The sequence below is a fragment of the Chiloscyllium punctatum genome, chromosome 7, assembly GCF_047496795.1.
Source record: "Chiloscyllium punctatum isolate Juve2018m chromosome 7, sChiPun1.3, whole genome shotgun sequence".
NCBI lineage: Eukaryota > Metazoa > Chordata > Chondrichthyes > Orectolobiformes > Hemiscylliidae > Chiloscyllium > Chiloscyllium punctatum.
In genome coordinates, this window is record NC_092745.1 from 110,265,914 (window position 1) to 110,293,076 (window position 27,163).

General features: G+C 40.3%; 1 protein-coding gene across 4 annotated transcripts in view; it reads right to left on the bottom strand.

Annotated features, from left to right (window-relative positions):
- Nucleotides 1–27,163, bottom strand: part of snx7 (sorting nexin 7) — a 95,105-nt gene that overhangs the window by 60,412 nt on the left and 7,530 nt on the right. For 2 of the 4 annotated variants that reach the window (XM_072574599.1, XM_072574597.1), the window contains exon 2: nt 1,644–1,826. In XM_072574599.1, the coding sequence (XP_072430700.1) occupies nt 1,644–1,826 (183 nt within the window). Of the gene's footprint in view, nt 1–1,643; nt 1,827–3,090; nt 3,168–17,193; nt 17,218–27,163 lie in introns of those variants that run through there. The other 2 variants (XM_072574600.1, XM_072574598.1) reach the window with 2 other exon arrangements.

The following is a 27,163-nucleotide window of genomic DNA, read 5'->3' on the forward strand; positions in this document are numbered from 1 at the left end:
AATTTCCTTATAAGTTGACTACTACTGCACATTGGTGAAAGAAACTGAAAGAAAGTTTCTTAGCAATGTTATCTCGATTTCTATTCATTATTAAGCACGGTGGCACAGTGGTTAGCACTGCTGCCTCACAGCGCCAGAGACCCGGGTTCAATTCCCGCCTCAGGCGACTGACTGTGTGGAGTTTGCACGTTCTCCCTGTGTCTGCGTGGGTTTCCTCCGGGTGCTCCGGTTTCCTCCCACAGTCCAAAGATGTGCAGGTCAGGTGAATTGGCCATGCTAAATTGCCCGTAGTGTTAGGTAAGGGGTAGATGTAGTTGTCGATGTAGGGGTATGGGTGGGTTATGGGGCGGTGTGGACTTGTTGGGCCGAAGGGCCTGTTTCCACACTAAGTAATCTAATCTAATCTAATCTCATCTATAATCTTAAATTGAAAAATGTGGTGCTGGAAAAACACAGCAGGCCAGGCAGCATCTGAGAAGCAGGAGAATCAACGTTTCGGGCATAAGCCCTTCTTCAGAAATGAGGCTGGTGTGCCAAGTGGGCTGAGAGAATTTGGGGGAGGGGTGCTGGGAATACAATAGATGGAAGGAGGTGAGGGTGAGGGTGATAGGCCGGAGAGGGGGCGGGGGCGGAGAGGTCAGGAAGATGATTGCAGGTCAAGAGGGCGGTGCTGAATCCAGCTTCATTTCCCCTCCCCCCACCTTATCTCAGTCCCAACCCCCAGATTCAGCACCGCACTCTTGACCTGCAATCTTCTTCCTGACCTCTCCTCCCCCACCCCCTCTCCAGCCTATCACCCTCACCTCCTTCCACCTATCGTATTCCCAGCACCCCTCCCCCAAATTCCCTCCTCCCTGCCTTTTATCTCAGCCCACTTGGCACAGCAGCCTCATTCCTGAAAAAGGGCTTATGCCCGAAAGGTCGATTCTCCTGCTCCTTGGAGGCTGCTTGGCCTGCTGTGTTTTTCCAGCACCACATTTTTCAACTCTGGTCTCCAGTATCTGCAGTCCTCACTTTCTCCTTGCTTTTCCTAAGAAAACCAACTCTAAAACCAAAATCAATACAAGACTTTTAAATGTCATTTGCAAATTCTCAATCATTTAAAACTTTTTAAATATTATTTGAAATTTCAATTAGTTTAAAAAAAAGATAAATTTTTGCATTAACATCCAGCATCTGGTAAAATCCATTTTGCAAAGTGACCCTGTGTACTAGTGAATGGCATTCAGAAGTTTGTGGAGTTACCTGGCCATAACAAAGGCATGTTTAAGGCTCATAGAGCAATTCTTAAAGCTTGTTTAGCAATAGAATCTGATTGTCAGGCAATCACCTTTGGGTGGAAAGCATCTAAAAGTAAAATAATAAAAGGATTAAGAAGTCATGAAAGATTTGGCACCAGATTTCATGTCAGAAATCAAAAGAATATTGAGTCACCATGGAATACATTGAAAATATTGATCACATTATTGATTTAACGTGGCAAACTGGATTTTTAGATTGGGGATTGCTAGGTATCTTCAATCGCTCATAATAAACTTCAATTTACTTGCACCATTGTGTTACAACGAAATGTTAACAAAATGAAGTTAATCAATCTTTGGAATTAAGTATTGGAAGCACATTCAGCAGTAATTTATTTTTACCTTTGTAATAATTCTGTAAGTGACAAATGTTTCAAGTGTTGTAACATGATTTGCTGGGTCGTCAACCGTGACAAAAATATCTTTGCTGTCAGGTTCATCATCCAAAGTATGCTGATTAATCATAGAAGATGGAGAAGTCTGCATGGAGATACTGAACGAACTGGCATCAGTGAAGCTAGCATCCTGTTGGAAAACAGATCACAATATTCTTTATTTATCTAAAATGAAATGTTGTTAGCACAAGAGGGCATTGGAATAGTTGCATAAAACCAGATATGGAATTTAAGCATATTGCAATTTGGCTTTGAAAAAGTCTCAATCTTATACATCACCAAACAGATATACTTTTTTTTTAATGTCACATTTCAAATAAAAGTACAACCCAAGAGCATCATGTTGTGAAACTTTGAATTCAAATTTACTAACAGAAATTCACACACAAATGTGATCAAACCTCAAATCAAACAGCGTATTCAAAAACCAAATCAGAAAATAAAACAGAAAACGCTGGAGGTTCTCAGCTGATCAAGCAACATCTGTTAAGGGGAAAACTGAGTTAACGGAGTGAATTTGTATCAGAAATCAACAGTCAATTTCATAGAGGGTCCCTCTCAGTGAGGCCTAGCAATATTTCTTGTGGTAATTTCAAATACACCTTGTCAACTGCAAACCTATGGTGCCTCACTCATCCTACCTTCCCTCACCCGACAGGTGGATGTACTCATCACTGCTGGAACCTCCTGAGATTTCTGACATCAGTGCCATCTTTAAAGACCAGCTGGGCATCCTGTCAAGCACTGCTAGCCAGGAACTGCCCTTCATTGAATATGCAGTGGGTGAACAATGAGAAACAAATGCTTCTCAAGGCATACAGATGGCACAGCTGACACTTTATTGGACATAGAATTAAAACATTTGTGCATATACTGCTACTGAAGAACAAAGCTACATAGGTTACCAGCCCTTAGTTTCATCCCATTTTTTAATCCTACCTAAACGAGTGCTCTCTTTAACTGGGTGACCACTGTAGCCCAACATTCTCTCATTGCTCAGCAACAGAGAGGGGAGTATGATTGCACATTGAAAAGACATATGGACAGGAACAAGGATAGGAAAGGTTTAGAAAGATCTGGACCAAATGTAGGCATTTGGGACTAGTTCAGTTCAGGAAACCTGTCTGGCATGGACGAGTTGGGCCAAAAGGCTTGTTTCTATGCTCTATACCTCTGATTTTATAATAGCCAAAGAGAATAATAAGACAAACTAAGGTCTTTTTGGGAACATGCAAGGACTTCTTGCCTTTCAGCTAACATCAAATGTACAGTCAATGAGTAATCACTGCATCCAGCTCACAGCTGTTGGAACCAGCTGTAATTAAATCTGGTCTGGCTTATTGTGCTCCATTCTGCAGTGCTCTATCCAGCAGAAAAAATGATATCCCTCTTACTTGATGTCATCTTCCTCCTTGGAAGATTGATGCTATTCTTCCAGCTCCTCAGAGTCCATCAATAACTTTCTCACCTCCTGCAATTGTGCAAAGCATAGCATACTAAGATTACAAAGGCTCCCCAGACTGACCCAAGCAAAACAATCTTACCATCAGCACATGCATCTTCTGTTCCATGATTGATTCCCCTGGTTGAATAATGGGTTACACCGTGCCTGGGCTCAGCCTTAGACCAGAGGTTGTATAACAGCAAGCATGGTCACAGAAGGTAGCCCTGGTATCCCAGTAACCACTCTTGTAAGACATGCAACCTCTGATGGTTTAGCACTCTCCGCCATACATGGATATCAAAGTTACCAATAAGGCAGGCCACTTCAGGGATCTCTGACATTGGGATCTTACTCCAATGAATGCAACTAACTGTTGTAGGATTATAGATACCCTGTCTTCAGAAATATAATTCCACATCAAATGTGTTGGCAAACAAACTTCAAAAGGAAGAAGAAACCAGTTCTATGCCCTTTTCAGCCTATGAGATCTTGAACTATCTTTGCGAATTGTAGCCCGCAAGTCCCATTTCTAAAGGTAGCTGGTAAAACGTGGAGCTGGAAATGCACAGCAGGTCAGACAGCATCAGAGCAAGAAAGTCGACATTTCGAGTCAGTACCCTTCATCATTTTATCAACTCTGACTTCCAGCATCTGGAGTCCTTACTATCTCTAAGATAGCTGGAATTGCTTGTGCTTTACAGAGAGACTATCTACCATGAGCAGCTTTCAATAACATGGTCAAGACTGCTCGAGACCATGTGTACCAACACAGTTCGATGCTGCATGCATTTCACATGAAAGGTGGAACGATTATAGCTACTGCCAACCTGTATTGTGAAAATGCCTGATTAATACAATTGCCTCAAGTGCATGGTGTCATTCACAAGTGGAGTCCACACGCTCAGACAGAAAAAAATTAGTTATGCCACCCAGGTGGGGTCACAACCATTTTACCTTTCCACTGTGCATTTACAAGTTGTATGATTATGGAAGGCAATGGCACAATGAGTTACAGGGTCAGGCTGTTAATTAAGGCCCATTCCCCTCCCCACATTCCTTTTCTCCTGGCATCACTTGTTGGGCAGCATGACTAAATTAATCATATCAGACCCACGCTTGCTTCCAGCATCTATGAGTTTATTGCTTTACAAAGGGGAAGAAAACCTCTTTGCAATCGAGGGACTTCAACGAACAAAGGCAAGGATACCCTTTTTATATACTTGCTCTAAGGCCACTTTTGGCTGTTGTAAACCAATGATTGATTACATGCACATTCAATTATGTGACTGCACGATCAATTTTAGATCCTCTCATGATGTTTACAACAATCCCCTAATTACATAACCTTGGGCCTTCATAACATCTCACATTCGGTGACATTCCAGACTTTAGGCTGCTGCAATAATCTCTGTTCATAGGAAGGGGCCCTTCTCTAGCTCCCTTTGACTGAATATCCACAGGAATGCAGTTAAATCCCTTAATGCCTGTATACATTATAGATCATAAAACATGCAGCTATAATTGCCCAGGGTTCTTAGCAGTCCCGTTCTTTTTAATACATACTAAATATCAAACTCTGGACTAGCCTGAAAAGGGGGCTTCGATCAGGATTTCTCAAGGATGTTCCGTATCAAACTGTCTTGACACAAACAGCTGCATTTGTTTCTGTTTCAACAGCATCCATTGTATGAATTGCATAAAACTGTTATTTTAATCTTGTTACCTTGGGTACACTATGAAGGCTACAATTACTCTAGTTTATAGTTTAACTTCAAACAGCAGACGATAGAAGCTGCGGTTTAAACTAAAAATCTTGCTCAGCCATTTGATGTCAACTGAGAACCACTCTCAGCCATTTTATGCTGTTTCAGCCATGGGTTCCCTAACACCCTGTTCAGCCCATCAGCACTTAGCTTCCACACATTCCCATATACCAGCGAATTAAAATTTCATCTCTTAGCGTTGTTCACAACTTTAGCCCAATAGGTTAGCCATGCTATCATGCTGCATTATCCCTGTGCCAAGACAAAGATTGCGATGACCAATAATCCCTCCCTCCTGCACTGACCCATGGCCTCAAATGCACTACTCTCTTCCCCTATCCCTTAAATGTTGAGTTTTCCTCTTCACAAATATTGTTCCCTCTGCACCCAAGCTTGCTGCCTCTAGACCCCACAATAGAGTCCCCCTGACTGAAGGGTGTCGCTCTTGACCTGATGGAGGAGTATTCCCCTCCAACTTTGAGGCTTGGCTATTTGGTTGAAGCACATCATACAGACTTGTGATACCCCACAACAACAATGCCCAACCCTTTGACTGATTACTACTGATAATGACCAGGTGCCAGACTTTGTACCTGCACTAAAAGCAGGATTGACATATTCTACGCCTTTAAGTTCTGACTGAGAGGCAAAGGGTCAAAAGCCACAGTAATGACAACATGCTGTGAGTATTCATGTACTTGTGAAGTGACTGAGTGCTAAGACAGCAAGCGAGGAGCAATGAGATGCTTTTTGGTCCAATCCCAAAAAGTTGATGGCTCAGTGTTATTATCATTAGACTGTTAACCTAGAGACTCAGGCAATATTCTGGGGACCCAGGCTCGGCAGACAGCAGGACCTAAATTCAATAAAAATCTGGAATTAAAAAGTCTAACGATGACAATGAATCTCTTATCGCTTGACAGAAAAGCCCATCTAGTTCACGAATGTCCTTTAGGGAAGGAAACGGTCATCTCTAAATATGACTCCAGACTCTCAGCAATGTAGTTGCCTCTTAACTGCCTGCTGGGCTGGGTAATCAGGGATAGGCAATATACGCTGGTTTAACCAGCAACACCCTCACCCCAAAAATGAATAAAAAAAAATAAGTTCATGAAATGTGTACCTGTTGCTGTGTGCAAAGTGCCCTGGCAGTATCATTTCTATAAGAAATGCCAGCATGCTTCGAAATACAGCAATGAAATGCAGAACAGTATTTCAGATGGATCAGAAATCCACCGATAGGGCTGGGCAGTCACTGCCTGTAAAACCTGCCCTAAAATGTTAGTGAGGGCTGCCAAGATGAAGGACTTGAGGAGAAAGTTGTGAACTGAGTTGCCAGTCTTTGACTTTATAGTCAAGAATAGTCAGAGTCTGTTTTCTGTCTGGTAGCTGGGAAACTATAATCACAGGGCGGCATGGTGGCTCAGTGGTTAGCACTGCTGCCTCACAGCACCAGGGTCCCAGGTTTGATTCCAGCCTTGAGCGACTGTGTGTGTGGAGTTTGCACATTTTCCCTTGTCTATGTGGGTTTCCTCTCACACTCCATAAGATGTGCAGGTCAGGTGAATTGGCAATGCTTAATTACCCATTGTGTTCGGTGCATTAGTCAGAGGGAAATGGGTCTGGGTGGGTTACTCTTTGGAGGGTCGGTGTGGACTTGTTGGGCCAAAGGGCCTGTTTCGACACTATAGGGAATCTAACTAAGTAACAAATTAGGGCAGATTAACTAATTACAACATGTTCAGGCATGCAAATCATCATTTCACGAGGAAGACTCTCATCTTGCTATTCAACATTTGGTTGGAGAACTGAACTTTTTGTTTGACATTGAAAAATTCCTTACTTCTAATCTCACCTTATTTTCCCAACTTTCTCATCAATGCCCAGGTTGTTCAGGTGCTAGGAAAATTCAGCACAACATTTTACATCTGTGACCTCACATCAGAACTGCCTTATATGTAGATCCAAATGTTATTGATGCAGTGTATTTGGGTTTCCAAAAGAAAAATGGGAAGTACTGCATAAACCTGTCTGCAAAAGTTAATGTCCATGGAATAAAAGGATCAATTGCAACATGGATACAAGTTAACTGAGAGACAGAAAACAGGAGTAATTGTTGGGTTCTCTGGCCAAAGGCATGTAAGTGGCACTCCCCAAGGATCAATACTAGAATCATCGCACTTCATGAGAGGGGGAAGAGTGACCAACTTCATGATGACAGGCAGACTGGTGGAAGGACATAGCGCAGATGACTTTTAAGATGGAAAATTATGAAAAGATATACAGTACTTTGGTTGGAAGAACAATGGGAAGCAATATAAACTAAGGGCACAATTCTGAAGGGGATGAAGAACATAAACATCTGGGAATACTTATACACAAGTCATAGCAGGTGACACACTGATCGAGAAAGTGGTTAAAAAGAAATAGGAGTTCCTGGGCTTTATAAGAAAAAGTGAGGCACAGTGCAAGAGTATATATGATGAACTTTTATAAAACACTGGCTTGTCTCAACTAGAATATTATGTCAAATTCTGATCATTACACTATGAAGAACGTGAAAACTTTAGAGAGGACACAGTAAAGATTTGAGCAAAGTTCCACAGCTGAGGAACTTCAGTTACATGGACATAAGGGAGAAGCTGCTCTACTGCGAGATAAGAATGTTGAAAGAAGATTTGTTAGGCCTTCTCAAATTACTAGGGGTTTAGATAGATTAGATAGTAGAGGAACATTCTGTTTAACAGAGGGGTTAAAGTAAAACAGAGGAGCCCAAACTTGAAGTTGGCCTGTAAAATAATCAAAGGCATCATGAAAAACATTTTCAGTGAGAGAAGTTTGGATCTGGAAAGCACTGACTGAGGAGGATGGTGGAGGGAAGATCAATTACCGTTTTCAAAAGAGGACTGAATAAGCAACTAAAGATAAAGGCAAATCTTGGTGATTGCTACAGCATGGAACTCACTATACCTTGAGAAAGCCAGTGTGGATTCAATTGGCATAATATTCTCCTCATGCATTGTAATCATTTTGTAATTCTATTCTATAAATTCTGGTGCTACATATGCTTATTTTAAAAAGCAGTTGAATCTACTATTTGCTATGAAGCCAGAAAAATCTTCATGACACAACAGGGTTCTTATGGTCTCTTTCTATGTAACTAAGTTCAAAACACAATCTTGTTCTCCTTACAGCAAGACGATAACATTTCTTCATGCACATACCACAGTACTTGTCCCTTTCTCTTCAATCCTTTTCACAATACAACATGAAGAAGTACAACATATTATTTTAGTACTGTTGGAAAATAATACGTCAATGTAACATAACTTTGTAAACAAATGCTAGGAATAACCAAGTAAATGAAGACCATCAAGGTAAGAAAACCCACTGGATACTGATGTTCCACACTCTATGTTGCCACAAGGTTGAAAGAGTAAGAGTCTGTCCAATGAACTCTGAAAAAGTACTTTTTTAACATTTTATTTTTATTGTTTGTCAGGATTCTTGCCTTCCAGCATTATACTTTTTGCTCCTGCTTATTTTAGATCTGTACATTTATCAGCAACATTTAAGATTTTGGTGGCTTTTAACCATTTAGTGCAGCTTACAATTCTTAACTTCAGACACACAAAAACTATATTACGAACTCAAAAGCCTAATCCAAACTAAATTACAGTTTATATTACAATGTCAGCAACAACAATTGAATGAATGAGGATGAAGAGAAGTTGCGAATGGAATGTATGGATGGGGCATCCTAATGGCCTACACAGAACACAGCTTATTCGTGTTGAGTCACGTTCAGGCCCCATATAAATTGATGATATCAAAAGGCACATGCAAAGATAATAACCAAACCACAGTTACACCCAGAGTCAAACACTTCTTGTTCAACCTTTGGATGTGTGCGCTTCAACAAGCCATTTAAGCATTTGTGGCATGCTGAATGGGTGAGGAGAATGTTACAACAATAAAAATAACATACACAAAGACATCCCATTTGATATTTTGTGATCTCACCACCAAACAGGTATACCAAGTTCATCAGATCGTTCATAAAAAGTGAGGCTTGTTTAGTTCAATAGATGAAAATGATTTGTGTGGAGGGTTATTATGAAACTGAAAACTTACCTGATCTGCAGCCAGATTCTCACAAAAAATGCCAAAGCCACTTGAATAAACTAATTTGACATGCATTAAAGACACCTTTTATTATCCTAATAGAATACATGAATAGACTATTAACCACACTGATTTAAGGTGCATTACTGTCTTTTTTTCACATTTCAAAATAGGAACCATACATTGGTTCACATGTTATACTTGGTACACCAAGTCGACCTCCATTTTCAAGTGGATGTTAGGTGGTTTCAAGGGGTAATATATATGAGCTATAATACCTAAAAAAATAAAAAAAATTACTGGAGTGAATATAGTATCAACATATTAAGTTTTAAAGAAATAATCCATTTATTTTTATGAAATTATTCTTGGAATCATACAGCATGGAAACAGACCCTTCAGACCAACTCGCCCATGCCAACCAAATTTCCAAAACTGAACAAGTCCCATTTATCTGCATTTGGTCCATATCCCTCCAAGTCTTGCTTATTCCTGTGCCTACCCAAACGACTTAAATATTGTAACTGTTCCTGGATCTCCCACTTCCTCTGGCCATTCATTCCAAGTAATGATCATGCTGCATGAAAAAGCTGCCCCTTAGGTCCCTTTTAATTCTCTCTTTTCACCTTAAAATTATGCCCACTCGTTTTTATTTCATCAAGCCTAGGAAAAAGACCTTAGCTATTTCATCCTATCCTTGCCCCTTATGATTTTATAAACCTCCATTAAAAACACTCCTCAGTCTCCTACACTCTAGGGAAAGAAGTCCCAGCTTATCCAGCCTCTCCTTGTAACTCAAATCCTTCTATCCCAGTAACATCCTTGTAAATCATTTCAGCACTCTCTCCAATTTCATAATACTCATCCCATAGCAAGGGGACCTGACAATAGCCAGTACTCCAAACGTAGCCTCAATGTTCTGTACAACTACAACATGACATCCCAACTCCTATACTCAATGCTCTAAGCAATGAAGACAAGCCTACTAAAAGCCTTCTTTATCACTGTTTACCTGTGAAGCAACTTTCAATGAACTATGTACCTCAACCCCCAGATCTCTCTGTTCCGCAACACTCCCCAAGGTCATGCCATTAAACTGTGTATGTTCTGCCCTTGTTTATCTTACCAAAATGCAACAATATAAATTAAACTCCATCTGCCACTCCTCAGCCCTTTAGCCCAAGTGATCAAGATCCCTTTTGTGGTTTTAGATAACCTTCCTCAGTGTCTACCATACCACAAATTTTGGTGCCACCCACAAACTTATGAACCATGCTTCCTACATTCTCATCCAACTCATTTATATAAATAACAAACAAACAGTGAACCCAGCAACGATTCCTGCAGAACAATGGTGCCAGTAAATACAACAAAGATTGACAAATTTGGCAAGTTGAAAGCTGGTGGTGTTTGAAAATCAGCCATTTTTAGAAATTTCAATGGAATAAAATTTAAAAACTTACAATGGCTGATTTGGTCAGGCACTGCACAAGCACAGTGCAATTCTAGATGAGTTACAGACTTTGTCATTTCATGTTGACAGTCCAAGAATCCTTGACTCCATCCAACAGTCTGACCTGACTGCCCAGGACTCAAAATGTCTGATTCAACTCTGGAAATATCCAAAATTTGGACCAGCATCCATTCTGAGGGTGCCAGATTTAAAGTAGTGTACCCATCATGGATTTTTTGGGGAGATTCAACATCATTGACTTTCTTTTACAGAGCAAAAATTTTGGGCCACTAATTATTTTCCGATTCAATGCATTGACAAAAATGCAGTATCTACCTATCTCTCAAACGGAGGCAACTTTCAGCTCTGGCATATCTTCATATACATTCTCTGTAGCTATTTCTTTCTTAGAAAAGGATTTCTGCAGTTATCAGCATCATCATTCATTGAGACTGTAGACTGGGTGCTGTCTAACTCAACCTACTCAACTCATCCTTACTGCTTTACTGTGGCAAGCTGGTCTCATTTTCTAGTAGAATAGGAATCATTTGGTGCTTTGAAGCTTTTTCCACCGTTCATTGGAAAATTGATTAGTTTTCATAAGCAGGGTTTTCTGGGGTCTTTAGATCAAGTTGCCTGAGCAACATATCATCAGCAACCATCTTACATTCACATTTGTTTTCTAGCTCAGTCCTCAGATCTTTCTCAGTCCTTCAGAAGGTCTACTTTTTTGTTCAGTAATTTGAATTACCGAGATTCAGTAATGTCACAATTCTGAGAAACTAATCTCAAATATGAAATTCCTTCAAAGTGACAAACATTAATTTGCTCTTGTAGTCTCACATCAACATTTTGTGAGATAGAGAGAAATTCAATTTTGATTCTTCCCAAATTACATTAATTCAGGTAAAATAGAGTCTTAGCCACATTTAGCAGTGAAACTTTCAGACTCTAAAGTGACAGTTCTTAAAGTGGTATTTCTGCATACAATCAGGAATGAGAATAAATGTATTGCAGTAACACAAACATATGACAACCAGAAGGTTATAAAACACTAAGAATCAGCTGTGCTGAAATGGGCCAGCATAAATGAACCAAGTGTACCCAAATAACCCCTAAATAAAGAAATTATCAAAAGGATTTTGCTTTTCCTTTATCATGAATCAGAACCAATGCACATCAATTAACAGGCAAATGATAACTGAAATATAACGAAATATTTCACATTAAGACAGTCAATATAAGAAAGATTTATCTTACAAAACCAAAATTTGTTTGGGATTATGGTCAGCATCGACTGGTTGGACCAAAGGGTCTGTTTCCATGCTGAATGACTCTTATAACAGCACCCAGAAATGTGTGGTGCCATATGCAGTTCCCAAGTTGTTGAATTTGCGCTCTGGTATACAGGATCTGTTACTTCACAACTCAATCAGTTTGCCCTTCGGAATACTTCACTAGCAACTATATTCTGCAAGAGTTTTCTGAAGATAATCATCAGTCAAAGACACAATCCCAGAACTTCCTTACCTACATTAACAGCAGGTAGGGTACAAATTCCCTAAAGACTCCTTTATCTGATCCCCTTTTAAAAAAAAACTAAATTAAGCATACAGTCTGCTTTGTTCTAGCAAAATGAATGCCTTACAGCAGAACTGTTTAATTCCCCATCCCTGCTCTTAGACTGTCTTCAGCTTTAGAGCATAAGGACAAGGGGCAAGAAGCAATTCAGTCCAAGCCTGCTCCATCATTCTTTTAAACTCCAGGAAGTCTGTGCCTAAAGTGCTCAATCTCTGTTCGTTAGTCAATCCCCCATCTGAGATATATCTAGTGAACCCCCTCTGAACTGCCTCCAAAGTAACTAGATGTATTCTCAAGTAAGAGAACCAAAATTTTATGCAATACCCCAGGTGAGATTTCATTATTGCCTTGTACAGATGCAGCAACATGTCCCTACTTTTCTCCTCTAATTCTTTAGCAATAAATATTAAAATTTCATTTGCCTTCCTTATTACCTGCTGTACCTACATACGAGTTTTCTGTGATCATGCATGAGGACATCCAGATCCCCATGCGTTGAAGCACTCTACGATTTCTCTCCATTTGGATAATAAGTTGCCTTTCTATTCCTCTGACCAAAATGGATAACCTCAAACTTATCCAATTTAAACTTCACTGGCTAAATCTGGGTCCATTCATTTAATCTATCCCTATTCATTTGTAATTTTCTTAATTCTTCATTGCAATTTAGCTTATCACCTACTTTAGTGTCATCTGTAAATTTGGCTATGGTATCTTCTCTCCCTACATGCAAGTCATGAACGCAGAGTGTGATTAGTTAAGGCCAGATGACTGAAACCTGTAGCATCCCATTAGCTACATCTTAGAATGCGAAAAAGACCTATTTATTTCAACTTTCTTTGGCTAGCCAATCCTCCATCCAAGCTAATGAATTTGATCTAACCCTGTGTGTCAACCTTTTGTGCGGCACCTTATCAAATGCCTTCTGGAGGCCCAGATATACTCCACCTATATTATCCACCATGCTTGCGAAAGAACTCTGGCAAATCAGTCAAATATGAAAATTTATCCTTCATAAAATGATGTTAACACTGATGGATTGAGTTTTGCTTTTCCATCCTTATTGCACACACACAACACCTCGTAAATATGCCTTCTCTGTTCCTCAAAGAAGCTACAGATTGTGGGGTCTCTGGCCCCACTACATCCTTTAGCTTAATCTATTTCCTGCTGGTACTGCTCCCAGGTCAAATGGTTGCCAAGTCACCAACCAGCACCTATTCTGCAAGTAAAATAGTGGATCCATAAGAAGAAAATAAATAGAAGCAAAAGACCTTAAAATTCATTGTCTTTGCTCCACCTATAATATCACACGTGACGTTGGACTTTAATTCTGTTTACCTGCCTGCTTCCCATATTTCGAGTCCATGAGACATCAAAAATCAAGTTCAAGTTCATTACCCAAACCATTAAATAGTGATTAGGAAAACCATGGCCTCAAGCTTTTCATTACCAGATCATCAGAGATGGAAAACACATTGGGAGAAAAGAAATCAGGGCCCCGCAGAAATTGTGAAGCACAGATATACAGGAAGTCGTCAATTTGCGAATGTCTGCTTTATGAACAGTCATACTTACGAACTCAATTTCATACACGGTCATAATTTAAAAGACAACACACAAACAATTCAAGGTGACCTCTGGCCCGAAATATCGATTTTCCTGCTCCTCGGATGCTGCCTGACCTGGTGTGCTTTTCTAGCACCACATTTGTCAATATAAAACAATTCACGTACTAATGAACAGCTGTTTTCCATGTCCTGCACTGTGTTTTGATTTGCATTCAAATCGACTTGCAAATGGAATTCAGAACAGAACACATTCTCAACCGAAGGACTGTGCGTATGTGAAAACAAGCCAAGAAGTTTGAACTTCCAATCAGCTGACTCCATACTGCAACAACTTGGGTTAGATAAATGAAACTCACCTGCATTCTTACTTGAGAAATGTTAGAATGTTAAACAGTGTAACGCATCAGTTATCCAGGGTAACTGACGGGAGTATCATCACTGACTATTCACCCACTCCAAAACACATTCCCAACCACTTCAGTGTAACCACCAGACCCTCTTTACAAATGTATGAGAGCCTAAAGCTCATTTCGAACATTGATTCTTAAAAACAGGTTCAAAATTAAATTTAAAAATTTGCTGACTGCATCGTTTCCACGTCAAAGGTCATCACATTAAATAAAACACTAGCTAATCTTAGTTCTAATAACAGTTGAGAATCAACAACTGTTTCCAAGATACAAGAAATTGGATGAAAAAAATAGTAGGGCGCCTCGTAACAATTATTATCCAGTCACTCTGACCAATAACACGTTGAAAGAATTTAGCTTCATGTAAGCTTTTAAAAGGAAGTAAGCTAGCTGGAAAGGTGGAGGGTTTAATGAAAAAATTAGAGTGTGAAAGCAGGGCAGCAAATGAGGTGAAGAGCTATGCAAAAGACCAGGAGTCAGAGAGGGGGAGGCTTGGGGAGAAGATATGAATATATCGAAAAGATTGCAAAAGTGAAGAGAGATAGGTGAATTAGACAATTTTCATGTTCTATGTACAGAGGGAGCTCGATTATCCAAATACCAATGATCCGAAAATCGGATTATCAGAAGGAGGTCTCGAGGTCCCGATTGAAACATTACATCAAAGACGTGTTTCCAACAGTGATCGCGTCTTTTGTTTACAGTGATTTAACAGGCATCACCTCCAAATGACTGACCTACCACCCTCTCTCTCCAGCCACACTTTCCCTGGAGTTCTTCAGAGGGGTGTACCCTAACCACCACCGCCCCAGATGATCTCGCCAACATTGTCCTGCACAGGGCAAATGCGGAACCTGTCAAAAAAGTAGCAGTAAAAAGTTGCACGCACGCGCTATTTGGAGACTTACTTCACAAAAGCAGCAGCAGCCTCCTTATTATGGTGTCCAGTCCGGCTGCCCCGGAGAGGGGCAGGGTTGGAGGGTACACCACAGGGGCAGCATTGGACAGGGTTGGATGGGGTCGAGGGGGCGGTGTTGTATGGGGTCGGGGGGCACAGCCGGACGGGGTCAGGGAGTGGAGGCAAGCGGGGGGTGGTGTTGGACGGAGTTGGGGGCCGGGGGAGTTGGGGCAGTGTTGGATGGGGTTTGGGACCAGTGTTGGGGGCCGGTGTTGGATGGGATTGGGGGGGTGGGCGGGGGTGTTGTGAGCAGGGTCTCGCATGTTGTGTCCTGCTGCAGTCTCCTTAAAGGGGAGCAGACCAAGCTCCAGAGGAAAATCATTTAATCAATTAACTGAAATATCGATTATCCGAACGAAATAGTGCCCACCCATCTCACTCGGATAATCGGGGTTCCCCTGTAGTTCAGGAAACAAATCTGCAATTCTAGTCCAGCCTTCATGCAACACTAGACTCATTGCAATGTGGTTGATTCTTAACTGTCCTCTGCAATAGCCTAGCAAGTCACTCAATCATAGAATCCCTCCAAATGTGAAAAGAGGTCATTCAACCCAATAAGTCTACACCAACCCTTCAAAGAGCATTCCACCCAGATTCAGTCCCCTATCTATTACCTGTAATTACCATGCTAATCCACCTAGCCTGGCCATCCCCAAATGCTATAGACAATTTCACATGTTTAATCCACCTAACCTGCACATCTCTGGATTGTGGGAAGAAACTGCAGCACCAGGCAGACACCATGCAAACATAGGGAATGCAAACTCTACACAGAGAGTCACCCAAGCTGGAACTGCACCACGTTTCCTGGCACTGTGAGCCAGCAGTGCTAACCACTAAGCCACCATGCCACCCTCAGCTCAAGTGTAACAGGGTATGAGCAACAAATGCAGACCTTACCAACAATGCTGATTTCCCATTAAAGAATAACAAATAAAAACCTGTTTGGAATGGCTGAATAAAAAGAGGTTCCTCATCAATGTGAAGAGGGTTTGAAAATTATTAAAAGTAAATTACTGTGGCAGACATACAGGGTATTGTTAAAGACTTTCCAGTCTTATCTGCAAAAGCAAATGATTGACAAATCATTTATTCATCCTTCTGACACTCATCTGGATAACAGGCTTAACATACAAAAACTTATTTTCACTATGAGGAGATAACAGTACAAAGCTCAGCAGAATCGCATGGAATTTGATCATTAGCAGGAATGACATAATTGGCATGGCAGAACCTGGGCCAGCAACAGTAAAACTTTTAAGTATATCATACAATGTCAGTGAGTTAGATTGAAAATAATGACTTAGCAGCTTAAAAAATTACAAACTGATTTGTTCCACATTTGCTTTACATTTCATAACTGCAGCTTAATTTTTATATGAAATAAGAGAAAATGTCAGCATATTTTGTGCAATGCTGTGAGGTTAAACTATAATCTCTAGAACTCAGACAGTGTGAAAATGGCAGTACAGTCACTTAAAGTAAACTAAAAACTCAAGGCCACTGGTTCCATGAAGTGATAGAAAAATCCCATGAGCAACGAACAAGACTGAACCTAAATGTCAATTAAAGACTCAATTGACAGCTTCATCTTAATTTTGCAATATTCATATGAAAAATAGTAATTAAATGCTGTCCTACTAAAAACAATTTCAACACTATCCCAAACTTAGTACAACATTGCTCTATTTGGAATACAAAGCAGTAAAAACATATCTTCTGCAAAAAATGTGGGAAATGCTTCATGAACTTTTGAACAACTAGTTTATTTGCTTAAAATCAAGTTTTCTTCCTAATTCTAAATTCATTTGTTTTCAAAAACAAATGAAGTTTGATATCAAGCAGAGTATCTTGAAAGAATCCATTGTAACGACATGGGACAGACCCGTCTGCTAATTTAAACCCAACACACAGAGAAGTTCACCTCACGCCGTAATCTGTTAAATTTCGTGAGGCAAAGAACTATCCCAGATGTCACTATTTAAAGTAAAAATTAAACAGTTTTATTCTTTAAGTCCAAATAAGAACGTGGGACAACTATTTACAACTCCTTTCTCTTAAACCTATTTTTTACCTCCCACTCTACTGGTCCGATAAAACAAAACCCAAATAAGATTTACAAAAACAAAAAAATCACGTTCCAAAACCAGTCAGCTTTGTTAATTCTCCTTTGTAGATTTTTCTGTATTTACCTGGGTCATCTGTATGCTACCAGCAACACACCATGGTGCACTTCAGCCCATTTCTTCTCTGCACTAACCTGCCGTGGTCTCAATTTTTATCTTAGGATTCTATCTTTTAGGAATGTTCTCCGCTTTCTTTTCGGAGTACGCATCCACACATATATCTTTCATTGTTTTGTCTTTCTGGTGCAAGTCCCTTAGCCCGTCAGGACTAAACACTGCTGTCTGACCCCCTGCTTGTTCAGGTTTTTCCTGCACCATTACGTCAAACCAGATGTCTGCTAACTGAACCTCACTTCATCTTTCTCTTTAGTTTTTCCTTTGTGCTGTGATTTATGACAGTGGGATCTTGTTACTCCACAGTCTGGGAAAATACCAAGACGTTTTTCTTTTGACTCCTCACTTTCTTGATCTTCCTTGGGTTTTCCACAACCACTCCCACCTTGGACCCTTCTAAATCATTCCCAAAAACAAATTGAATTCCTGGATCACCCCCACTGTTACTTCTTTAGTCTTGAGTTGGCACTCCAATCTGGTCTTACATAAGGAAATGCTAAAATTCTGTCCATCTATCCTACAAAGTACCATACTCTCAGGTAACAGATCAGAAAGCGTGCAAACACACACCTCAAAAGACTGGTTAGATTCTGTATCTCTCAAAATGATAACTTATTGCCCTTCTCTCTTTGTTCTAAGTAAACTTTACACAGGTGAATTCTTTAGAGAGGTGAGGCACTAACTCCATACCCAGCCCCTGCCAAGGCTGTGCACTCCCCTGCAGCTCCTTGGCTCTTCTTGGAGTTTTGTTTACTACTTTCACTAATGCCACTGGCTTAGCTTGTTTAACCACATCTTTTCCCACAGTGCCTTTTTTTATCGACCTGCACTGTGACTTTACATGTCCCACTTTACCACAGTGGAAATACCTTTTCCTAGTGCCCTTCTTCAACCACCAGCATTGTAATTTTCTGTGTCCCACTCCATTACAGTGAAAAGGACCTGAGGCCTTTCACTTCCTTTCCACCCTCTTGGGCTTCTTTAACCGGTGGTAGACACTTATCAGTGTTCTCTACTGTTTCGTAGTATAGGATCTGCTCTTCTCCCAACTTCTATCCCCCACAGGATGAAATTCTGGCCAGAAGCCCATCTTATGCACCAACATATATCCTTCTGCCAACTCTGCTGCCCTTCTACTTCCTGAACATTCTGTTCATCCACAGGAATTCTTATCTCTGGAAGTGAGTTTTTAAACACATCCAGCAGAATAATTTCTCGTAGAGCCTCAAAAGGTCCTATCTATCTTTAAAGCCCGCAGCCTTCGATCAAAATGACTATGTTTAATTGTTTCAAACTCAACACAAGTCTGACCTGGTTTCTCCTTGATGTTACTGAAGCGCTGTCTATAGGCTTGTGGTACCAATTCATAAGCACTTAAAACAGCATCTTTGATCTCTTCATAATCTCTTGACCCTTTATCTGACAGTGTGGCAAATACCTCACTAGCTCTGCCCACCAGTTTAATCTGAACTAGCATTACCCATAAATCCTCAGGCCGCCACATCTGCTTAGCCAATTTTTCAAATGAAATAAGGAAGGCTTCAACATCTTTCTCATCAAAACGTGGCAGTTTTGACATATTTGTATATATCACGACCTTCTCTATTAATCTCCATCCTGTTAATGTGATTTTGCTGACTAAGTTGCAACTTCAAGTTCCAAGTCTCTCTTTTTGGTCAGCTAAGCACCTTCTTTCTCTTTCCTCTCTCTCTCTCCCCCTCTTTCTTCTTTCCCTTTGCTCAGCTAAGAATCTTCCGCTCTTTCCCCTCTCTTCCTGACCCCCTTGCTTTTTGTTGATCTTCTAACTCCATTTTCCTCAACTGCAATTTAAAGTTTTTCTAACTCTACTGCACTTGTCTGTTTCTCTGACTCACCTAAGTGTTTGAGTAATCCCCATAAAATTTCAGCTTTACTTTTGGTTAAACCCAATTCTAACCTCTTTGCTAATTTTAAGAGCATGATTTTTTTTTCTAAGCTTTCTTGGCAAATCTGGGAATCATCTTCAAAACCTAGGACCTGGTTAGCCACTTTAAGAGCCATTTCTCTCACTTTTAATTTAACCAACCATAAGTAACCGAAATTAAACAAATTGTCTCGCCTTCGTTTTACTTTAAGATCTAGGACACGAACCTGCAAGTGTTTAAATCTACTGGGCTTTTTTTCCTCATACCCCAAATCATTAAAATCTGTTCATAACACTATACAAATGCAGAGTGGGGAAGTGATTTTAAAAAAAACATGATTGGGGTATTACAACTTACTTTCCTATAGCAAATGATTAAAATATGGAGAAAGAATAGCTGGAGAATTCTGGGCGAGATGAATGATTATAAAGCAATATTTTCTTTGCAACTATATATTTAACCTCTAACCAAAAAGTTTAGGATAGTAAGTGCAGCAGAGGGGAAAAGTATGAGAAAACTAACAGGTGGAGGATAAGTGGGAACAAAGTGAGAGGGTAAAGCAACTGTGATAAACAGAGTTGAGAGGGAAGAGAAGTTTCCCAATGACTACAATTTCAAAGAATGCAACATCCAAAATAAAATCTGCATTGCTTGATGACTTGTTTTAGCAGCAAAAAGTGGTAAAGGACTCAGACATGGAAAAGAAAGTCAGAAACAGAAAAAGAGACAAAGCATGAAGCAATAACATAAGGGCAAAGGAAGATAGAGTTATGAGATTCTGATTTCTCATTGAATACACTTTCTATTATTTTATAATTTAATAAATTCAACTTCAGTTGGCACTTGACACTAATTTCCTATGTGCAATTTTAGAACAGAAGCAACATAATTTTGCCATGCTATAATCAAACAAATTTTAAATACTGCAGTGCCATCAGTGGCAAGATTTTGTAATTTCAGTGTGACAGGAACACTCTTTAACTGAAGAAATGATCAGAATAAGAACAAAATGCATGACTTTAAAATAAAGAATAAATCATCTCTTTATATGCTCTTGTTCTGTTATTCCAACACTGCTTCAAGACTAAGTTGGCCTTGACTCTCAGTAGAACAGCTTTCAGGGTCTGATTGGCAAAGGACACTGGCACTCAGTGTGCAGAGCCAGTAATTCTGTTACCTTTGGGCTTTGCCCTTTTACAGGGCTGAGCGCCACTGTTACTCCAAGGGAGAAGGCTTTGGCTCACTACCTCAACACGGGCCATGGTTACTGCTGCTGATTGGAACACAAAACATTTAAGGCCCTACAGCCCTCTATGTTGCACCAACCTGTGAAACCAATCTGAAGCCCATCTATCCTACACTATTCTATTCTCCTCCATATGCCTATCCAACAACCATTTAAATGCCCTTAAAGTTGGCGAGTCTACTACTGCTGCAGGCAGGCAATTCCACACCCCTACTACTCAGTGAAAAACTTACCTTTGACATCAATCCTATATCTATCACCCCTCAATTTAAAGCTAATGTCTCCTCATGCAAGTCATCACCATCAAAAGAAAAAGGCTCTCTCTGTCCAACCTATCTAACCCTCCGATTATTTTAAATGTCTCAACCACCTTCTCTCCAATAAAAACAGCCTCAAATCCCTTAGCCTTTCCTCGTAAGACTGTCCCTCCATACCAGGTAACAGCCTAGTAAATCTCCTGTGAATCCTTTCCAAAGCTTCCACATCCTTCCGATAATGTGGTGACCAGAACTGTACGCAATACTCAGAGTGTAGCTGCACTAGAGTTTTGCAGAGCTGCATGATCTCGTGGCTCCCCTATTAAAAAAGCTTAAACACTGTATGCCTTCTTAAGCTGGGTGACAACTTTCAGGGATGTATGTACATAGACACCAGAGATCTCTCTGTTCATCTACACTACCAAGAATCTCACCATTAGCCTAGTACTCAGCATGTATGTTAATCCTTTCAAAGTGAATCACCTCTCACTTTTCTGCATTAAACTCCATTTGCCACCCCTCAGCCCAGCTCTGCAGCTTATCTACGTACCTCTAACCTACAACATTCTTTGGTACTATCCACAGCTCTAGTGACCTTAGTATCATCTGCAAATTTACTAACCCATCCTTCTAAAAATGACAAACAGCAGTGGCCTGAAAACACATCCTTGCAGTATAACACTAGTAACTGAACTTCAGGATGAATATTTTCCCATCAACCACCCCCTCTGTCTTCTTTCAGCTAGCCAATTTCTGATCCAAACTGCTAAATCACCCTCACTTCTATGCCTCTGTAGTTTGTAAAATAGCCTACCGTGGGAAATGTTATCAAATGCCTTACTGAAAGCCATATACACCACATCAACCACTTTACCCTCATCCACCTGTTTGGTCACCTTCTCAATAAAGGTTTGTGAGGCACAATCTACCTTTCACAAAACAGTGTTGACTATCTCCTAACCAATCTATTCCTTTTCAGGTGATTATAAATCTTATCTCCTATAACTTTTTCCAACACAGAAATTTGCTGATGACTACAGTTTCCCAGAATGCATCATCCAAAATAAAATCGGCAGTGTTTGATGATTTGTTTTAGCAGCAAAAAGTGGTAAAGGACTCAAAAGTGGAAAAGAACATCAGAAGGAAGGCTCGCTGTTCTACAATTACCAGAGTTGTCTCTCCTTCCCTTCTTAAACAAGGGAACATCATTTGCTTCCACTAGTCTTCTGGCACTATTCCTGTAGACAATGACAACATAAAAGATCAAAGCCAAAAGGCTCTGCAATCTCTTTCCTGGCTTCCCAGAGAATCCTAAAATAAATCCCATCCGGCTTATTAGGCTTCCTCTTCATGACTAGGCCAGATGATTTCATCAAGATTGCCATATATTGAGAAAGGTGGCTGGATGAATGGCAGGCAGGGAATGAGGACCCCACAGGGAAGCCTCAATCACTTGATGTTTCGATTCTTACTATGGCATAGTAAATGTAAGTAAATATAATGCTCATGAGCAATCAACTGAGGTGAAAGAAATGGCTGTGCCATTGAATGATTTGTCTCACTGAAGTGTGTCTTGATATTAAAAAGGCTTGGAACGATTTTCTAGACTACTAACCCAGTGTAACGGACCAGACTAGACCCAAAATATTTTAAGGTGACCTAGATCCTAACTTCTTATTTTAAAAGAAAATGTGAGGTGATATGTCCCAGATGCAATTCAATTAGTCAAAATATTCGACATTAAGCAAAGTATAAATTTATTCCAATACTATAGTTAAAATTAAAAAAAACTTGGAACAATTTAATTTGCAAGAATAATAGATAATTTTACTACGGAACAGTACCTGTTCCAATATAGTAACAACCCATAAACACACCCTTGGCAAATGGCAAATTCAGAAAACAGCATTGTCTCACATGCAATTCCAGCAGCCCAGGAGAGAAAATCCAGAGCGAACGCATGCGAGAGAGAAGCAACTGGGAGAGACTCACTGTCTTCCAACCCTGCGGAGACCCCAGCATCAGCTGCTGCTGAAATAACTACAAATCCTGGTTCTATACGAGCTTGATCCCACCCATTTAGATTGCTTCTATTGCTACAATCCTGAAACAAAAAACCCAAGCCCTCAAACTGTTTGCTCTGGTGATTTTGGTAGACTGCTTGACACCTCTGCCTTAAAATCTCTCCAAAAAAAAAAGAGATAAAATATCCTCAAAGCAACAGGACCATCATTCCAGTGTAATCAGCACTATGCCACTGCCTCCTCTTTAAAAGAAATTGTGGTGCAGTACATTGTCTGTTCAGTGCAAGGCATTTTTTTTCTGCTGTAGTTTAACTTTAATGGAAGGAACCTATTGTTTCAATCTTCTTTATAGTTTGGCTAATCTGGCCAATCAATCAATTTAAAAAGAAACAAAACCAGAGGTTGCTGGAATAGCTTTACAGGTCTGGCAACATCCATGAAGAGAAATTAGTGTTAATGTTTTGGAGCCAGTGACCCTTCCTCACAAACATCATTTACCTCATTAGAACTTGCACTAATCACTCCTTTGACAGCTTCGAATGGCTTTGCACCTCCATATTTTAAATGCAAGACGGATGATGAACATTTCATGGTAAAAGAGCACGTTGACAGGTTTGCTCCAGGACAGGATAACAATAGTCAGGTATATTTGTCAAGGTTTAACCACATTACTTTTCACTTCTGTTGCTGCATCCTATTAAAGAGCCTTTCTTCCCCCATCTCTGACTTTGCATTAATAATATTCAAAATGTTTGAACAGGATATAAAAACATTTCAGTGTATATTTTTAATTCCAGTCTCAAACTTTTCTTCCAGGTTGCTTGCAACAATGTTCAGAGAATTCACTTCTGAATGCTCAGATTGTACATGAAGACTAGGAGATGGAAAACAATAGCAAAAGGAATGGAATCAGTGTGGAATTGGAATGGCCACTGGTAGTGAGAAAGATGTTGCAGTAGAGACAGAAGAACAATGGTATGGGTGGTGGTGGTGGTGGTGGTAGTGAACATTGAGAATCTAGAGAATCCAAAATTTCCAGAAAAATTGGTGGTAGATGAATTAAGCAGTACAGCAAGAGAAAATAAATGTAAAATGTCTAACGAGGAATGTGGACATTTCTTAAATTAGAATACAAAGCCAGCAGCATTTTAAAAAAATTGAAAAGGATTATGAGAAAAGAGTAGAATTATGGTTCCCTTTCTGAGAGTCAGAAAAAAAACTAAAGAAATCATCAGCCTGAATTAGACTAGAAAATAGTTACTGCAAATTAGCATTGTATTTTAAAAAACACCAGAATGGAAGAAAAGAAACACCAGGAACATTAGTTAAAAGAGGCAGAGTTATATTTCAAAAGAAAGTGCATCAACTTGAATTAAAAAAACTATACTTAGAATGAGAAACAACAGGAGAGACACTGAAAAAATATAAACATCAGGAAACTGAATAAGTTAAAGTAACAAACTGCTGAGTGCTACGATTCATATCTCTGCCAGCACTGCACATTCCACTCCAAATTCGGCTCAGCATTGAAAATTTTGGAAAAAGCAGCGCAGTATGAGGATGATCAGAAGCAGACTCCATCATTCGGGCTCTTTTTAAAGTTTCAAGGAGGTTTAAAGGTCAAAACTAGAATCACAGGATGGAGTAAAGCAAAAGAAATTGCACAAAATACAGAATCAAGGGGAAAAAAAAGTGAACCAGATGAAAAATCTTAAAGTATGTGCACAGATGAAACAGCCAGAAGTTGAGAGAGACACTTAATGGATCAAGGTTTATAAATGTTGGAGTGGGACTGAGAAGTGGGTGACCCTTTAAGAAATGTTTCTCAAGACTGTTATAGCCATGCTGTTGTTTCTTGTTCTCTTATTATATCTTCTGTCAGATTGGCTTAGTACCGTCTTTGTCACTGGTATATCAGAAGATCACAGGTTCCAGCCATGCTCCAGAAAATGAATAATTCATTTAGGTTAACGGTTCAGTGCAACTGGAGAATTCTGTAATTTGGCATTGCCTGGATAAGATGTTAAAACAAATGATGGTTCAGATAGATTTGAAAGGCACTATTTCACAGATTATTCATCTTTGCAAGGAGAGAGACTATTGAAAAGATCAACATGACTTTTAACAAAACATGATTTGGAGATGACGGTGTTGGACTGGGGTGTATAAAGTTAAAAATCACACAACACCAGGTTATAGTCCAAAAGTTTCATTGGAAGCACTGGCTTTCGGAACACTGCTCCTTCATCAGGTGGTTGATGAAGGAGCAGCGCTCCGAAAGCTAGTGTGCTTCCAATTAAATCTGTTGGACTATAACCTGGTGTTGTGAGATTTTTAACTTTTAACAAAACAGCCAGTCATTCAAGGTTCCACAAACAACAATGGAATACGATGAACTTGCTTTAATGACAACAGTCACTGAGAAACACTTTGTTAGGTCTGCAGCATAGAAACTATGCTGTATATCTCCTGTGTTACCAAGTTATCTGCTGAGGAAGCAATATAGCAATTCCTCTCATTAGGTCAAAAACCTTCAACACTCAAGAAGTTCACAACCTAAGAAAAAGCAACCTGCTTAACAGGCATACCATCCCCCACTTTGAATATACACCCTCCATGGATTGTGACAGCAGTGTACATCAACTCAGCAAGGCTCCTTCAACTGTCCCTTCCAAATCTTCACACTATCTCTCAGAAAGAGGACAGCAGCAAACACATGGAAACTTCACCACCTGCTTCACTCGACACATATCATTCTTACTTGGAAGTATATTGCTGTTGCTTCACTGTCTCTAGGTCAAAGTCCTGGGGCTCCTTCCCCAATAGCACTTAGGATGCTCTTACATCACATGGGCTTATAGCAAGAGCCCATCACCACCTTCTCAAGGGTAATTAGGGAAAGGGTGGCCTCAGTGGTGATCACATACGACAAATAAATAAAACAAGCAGAGGACTGTAACGAGGCTGACTGGCTGTAGGGGTGAAGATTTGTATTGGTGTAGTCACCACTTCCAACAGTGGTTTGTTTGGGGGGTGTTGTCAAGGGGCAATTCAATCCCAAACAGTACTTCAGTGTTTCCTTCCCTCCCTCCTTCTCTACTGTCAAAGTCATTTGGCAGAACGCCTCATCGCCAGAACTTTCAAACAAGCACTAGGACATCGCTTGGCTGGTGGTGAGAAGGGCTCTGCCTGCGAGATCCTTTATGTATCCCCGGAATGGCTGTGCCACTGCACGCTGCCCTCGAAGTGACTAAGGAGGGGATGACATTGTCACACTCTCCCTTCTGGAATGTGCTTATGCAAAGGAAGCCTGGAGAGGAATGCAGTGGTATTTGTCAAGGTGTTCATTCAGTGAGAAACAAGGCTCATACTGAGCAGCTTCATGACTTGTTGCACCATGGTTGGCTCTGCTGCAGAGGGGAGGTGTTAAAAAGTGTGCCGGGCAATAGTTATTGGGGATTAACTGTAAAGGGAATACACAGACTTTTGTGTGGTCACAAACAAGACCCCAGGATGGTATGCTGCCTCCCTGGTGATAGTGTCAAGGATGTCTCAAAGTGGATGCAGCACATAATGGATGGATGGGGAAGGTGAACAGCCAGTGGTTGTGGCACACATCGGTAATAACAGTGATAAAGGTCCTAAAAGCAGAATACAGGGAGCTGGGAAGAAAGTTAAGGAATTGGACCTCAAAAGGTAGTGATCTCAGGATTACTCCTGATACCATGTGCTAGTCAGAGTAGGAATGACAGGATGGATCTGATGAATACTTGCCTGAAAAGATGTCGTCGGGTGAGGGTTCTGGATTCCTGGGGCACTGGGATCAGTTCTGAGGGAGGTGGGTCCTGTACAAATTGGACAGGTCATATCTGGGCACAACTGAGACTGATGTCCCAAGGGGAGTGTTCAAACTAATATGCCAGGGACTGGGAATCTTTGTAAGGAATCAGAAGGAGGGAGCGAGTACAAAAACGAAAGGTAGAAAAGGGAATAAGAAAAGTGATAGAGAGAGAAATAAGGATAAAATTCAAACAGGGCTACCGAGAAAAATATTGTAGCAAGACAAACAAATGTTCAAAAGACAAGCTTAAAGGCTTCATGCTTTAACACGGAGCATTTACAATAAAATGGATGAACTAACCATGCAGATAAATGTAAACAGGTGTGATAATAATTGAGATTAAGGAGACATGGCTGCAGGGTGACCCAGGATGGGAACTGAATGTCCCAGGGTATTTGGTATTCCGAAAGGACAGGCAAAAAAGAAAAGGTGGTGTAGTGGCATTGCTGGTTAAAGAGGAAATTAACAATAGTGAGAAAGGATATTAGTTCTGACAATGTGGAGTCTGTATGGGTAGAGTTGAGAAATACCAAGGAGCAAAAAAAAAACATTTAGTGGGTGTCATATATAGACTCCTAAACTGCAGTGGCGATGTTGGGAATGGCGTTGAACAGGAAATTAGAAATGCATGTGGTAAGGGAATATTGGTG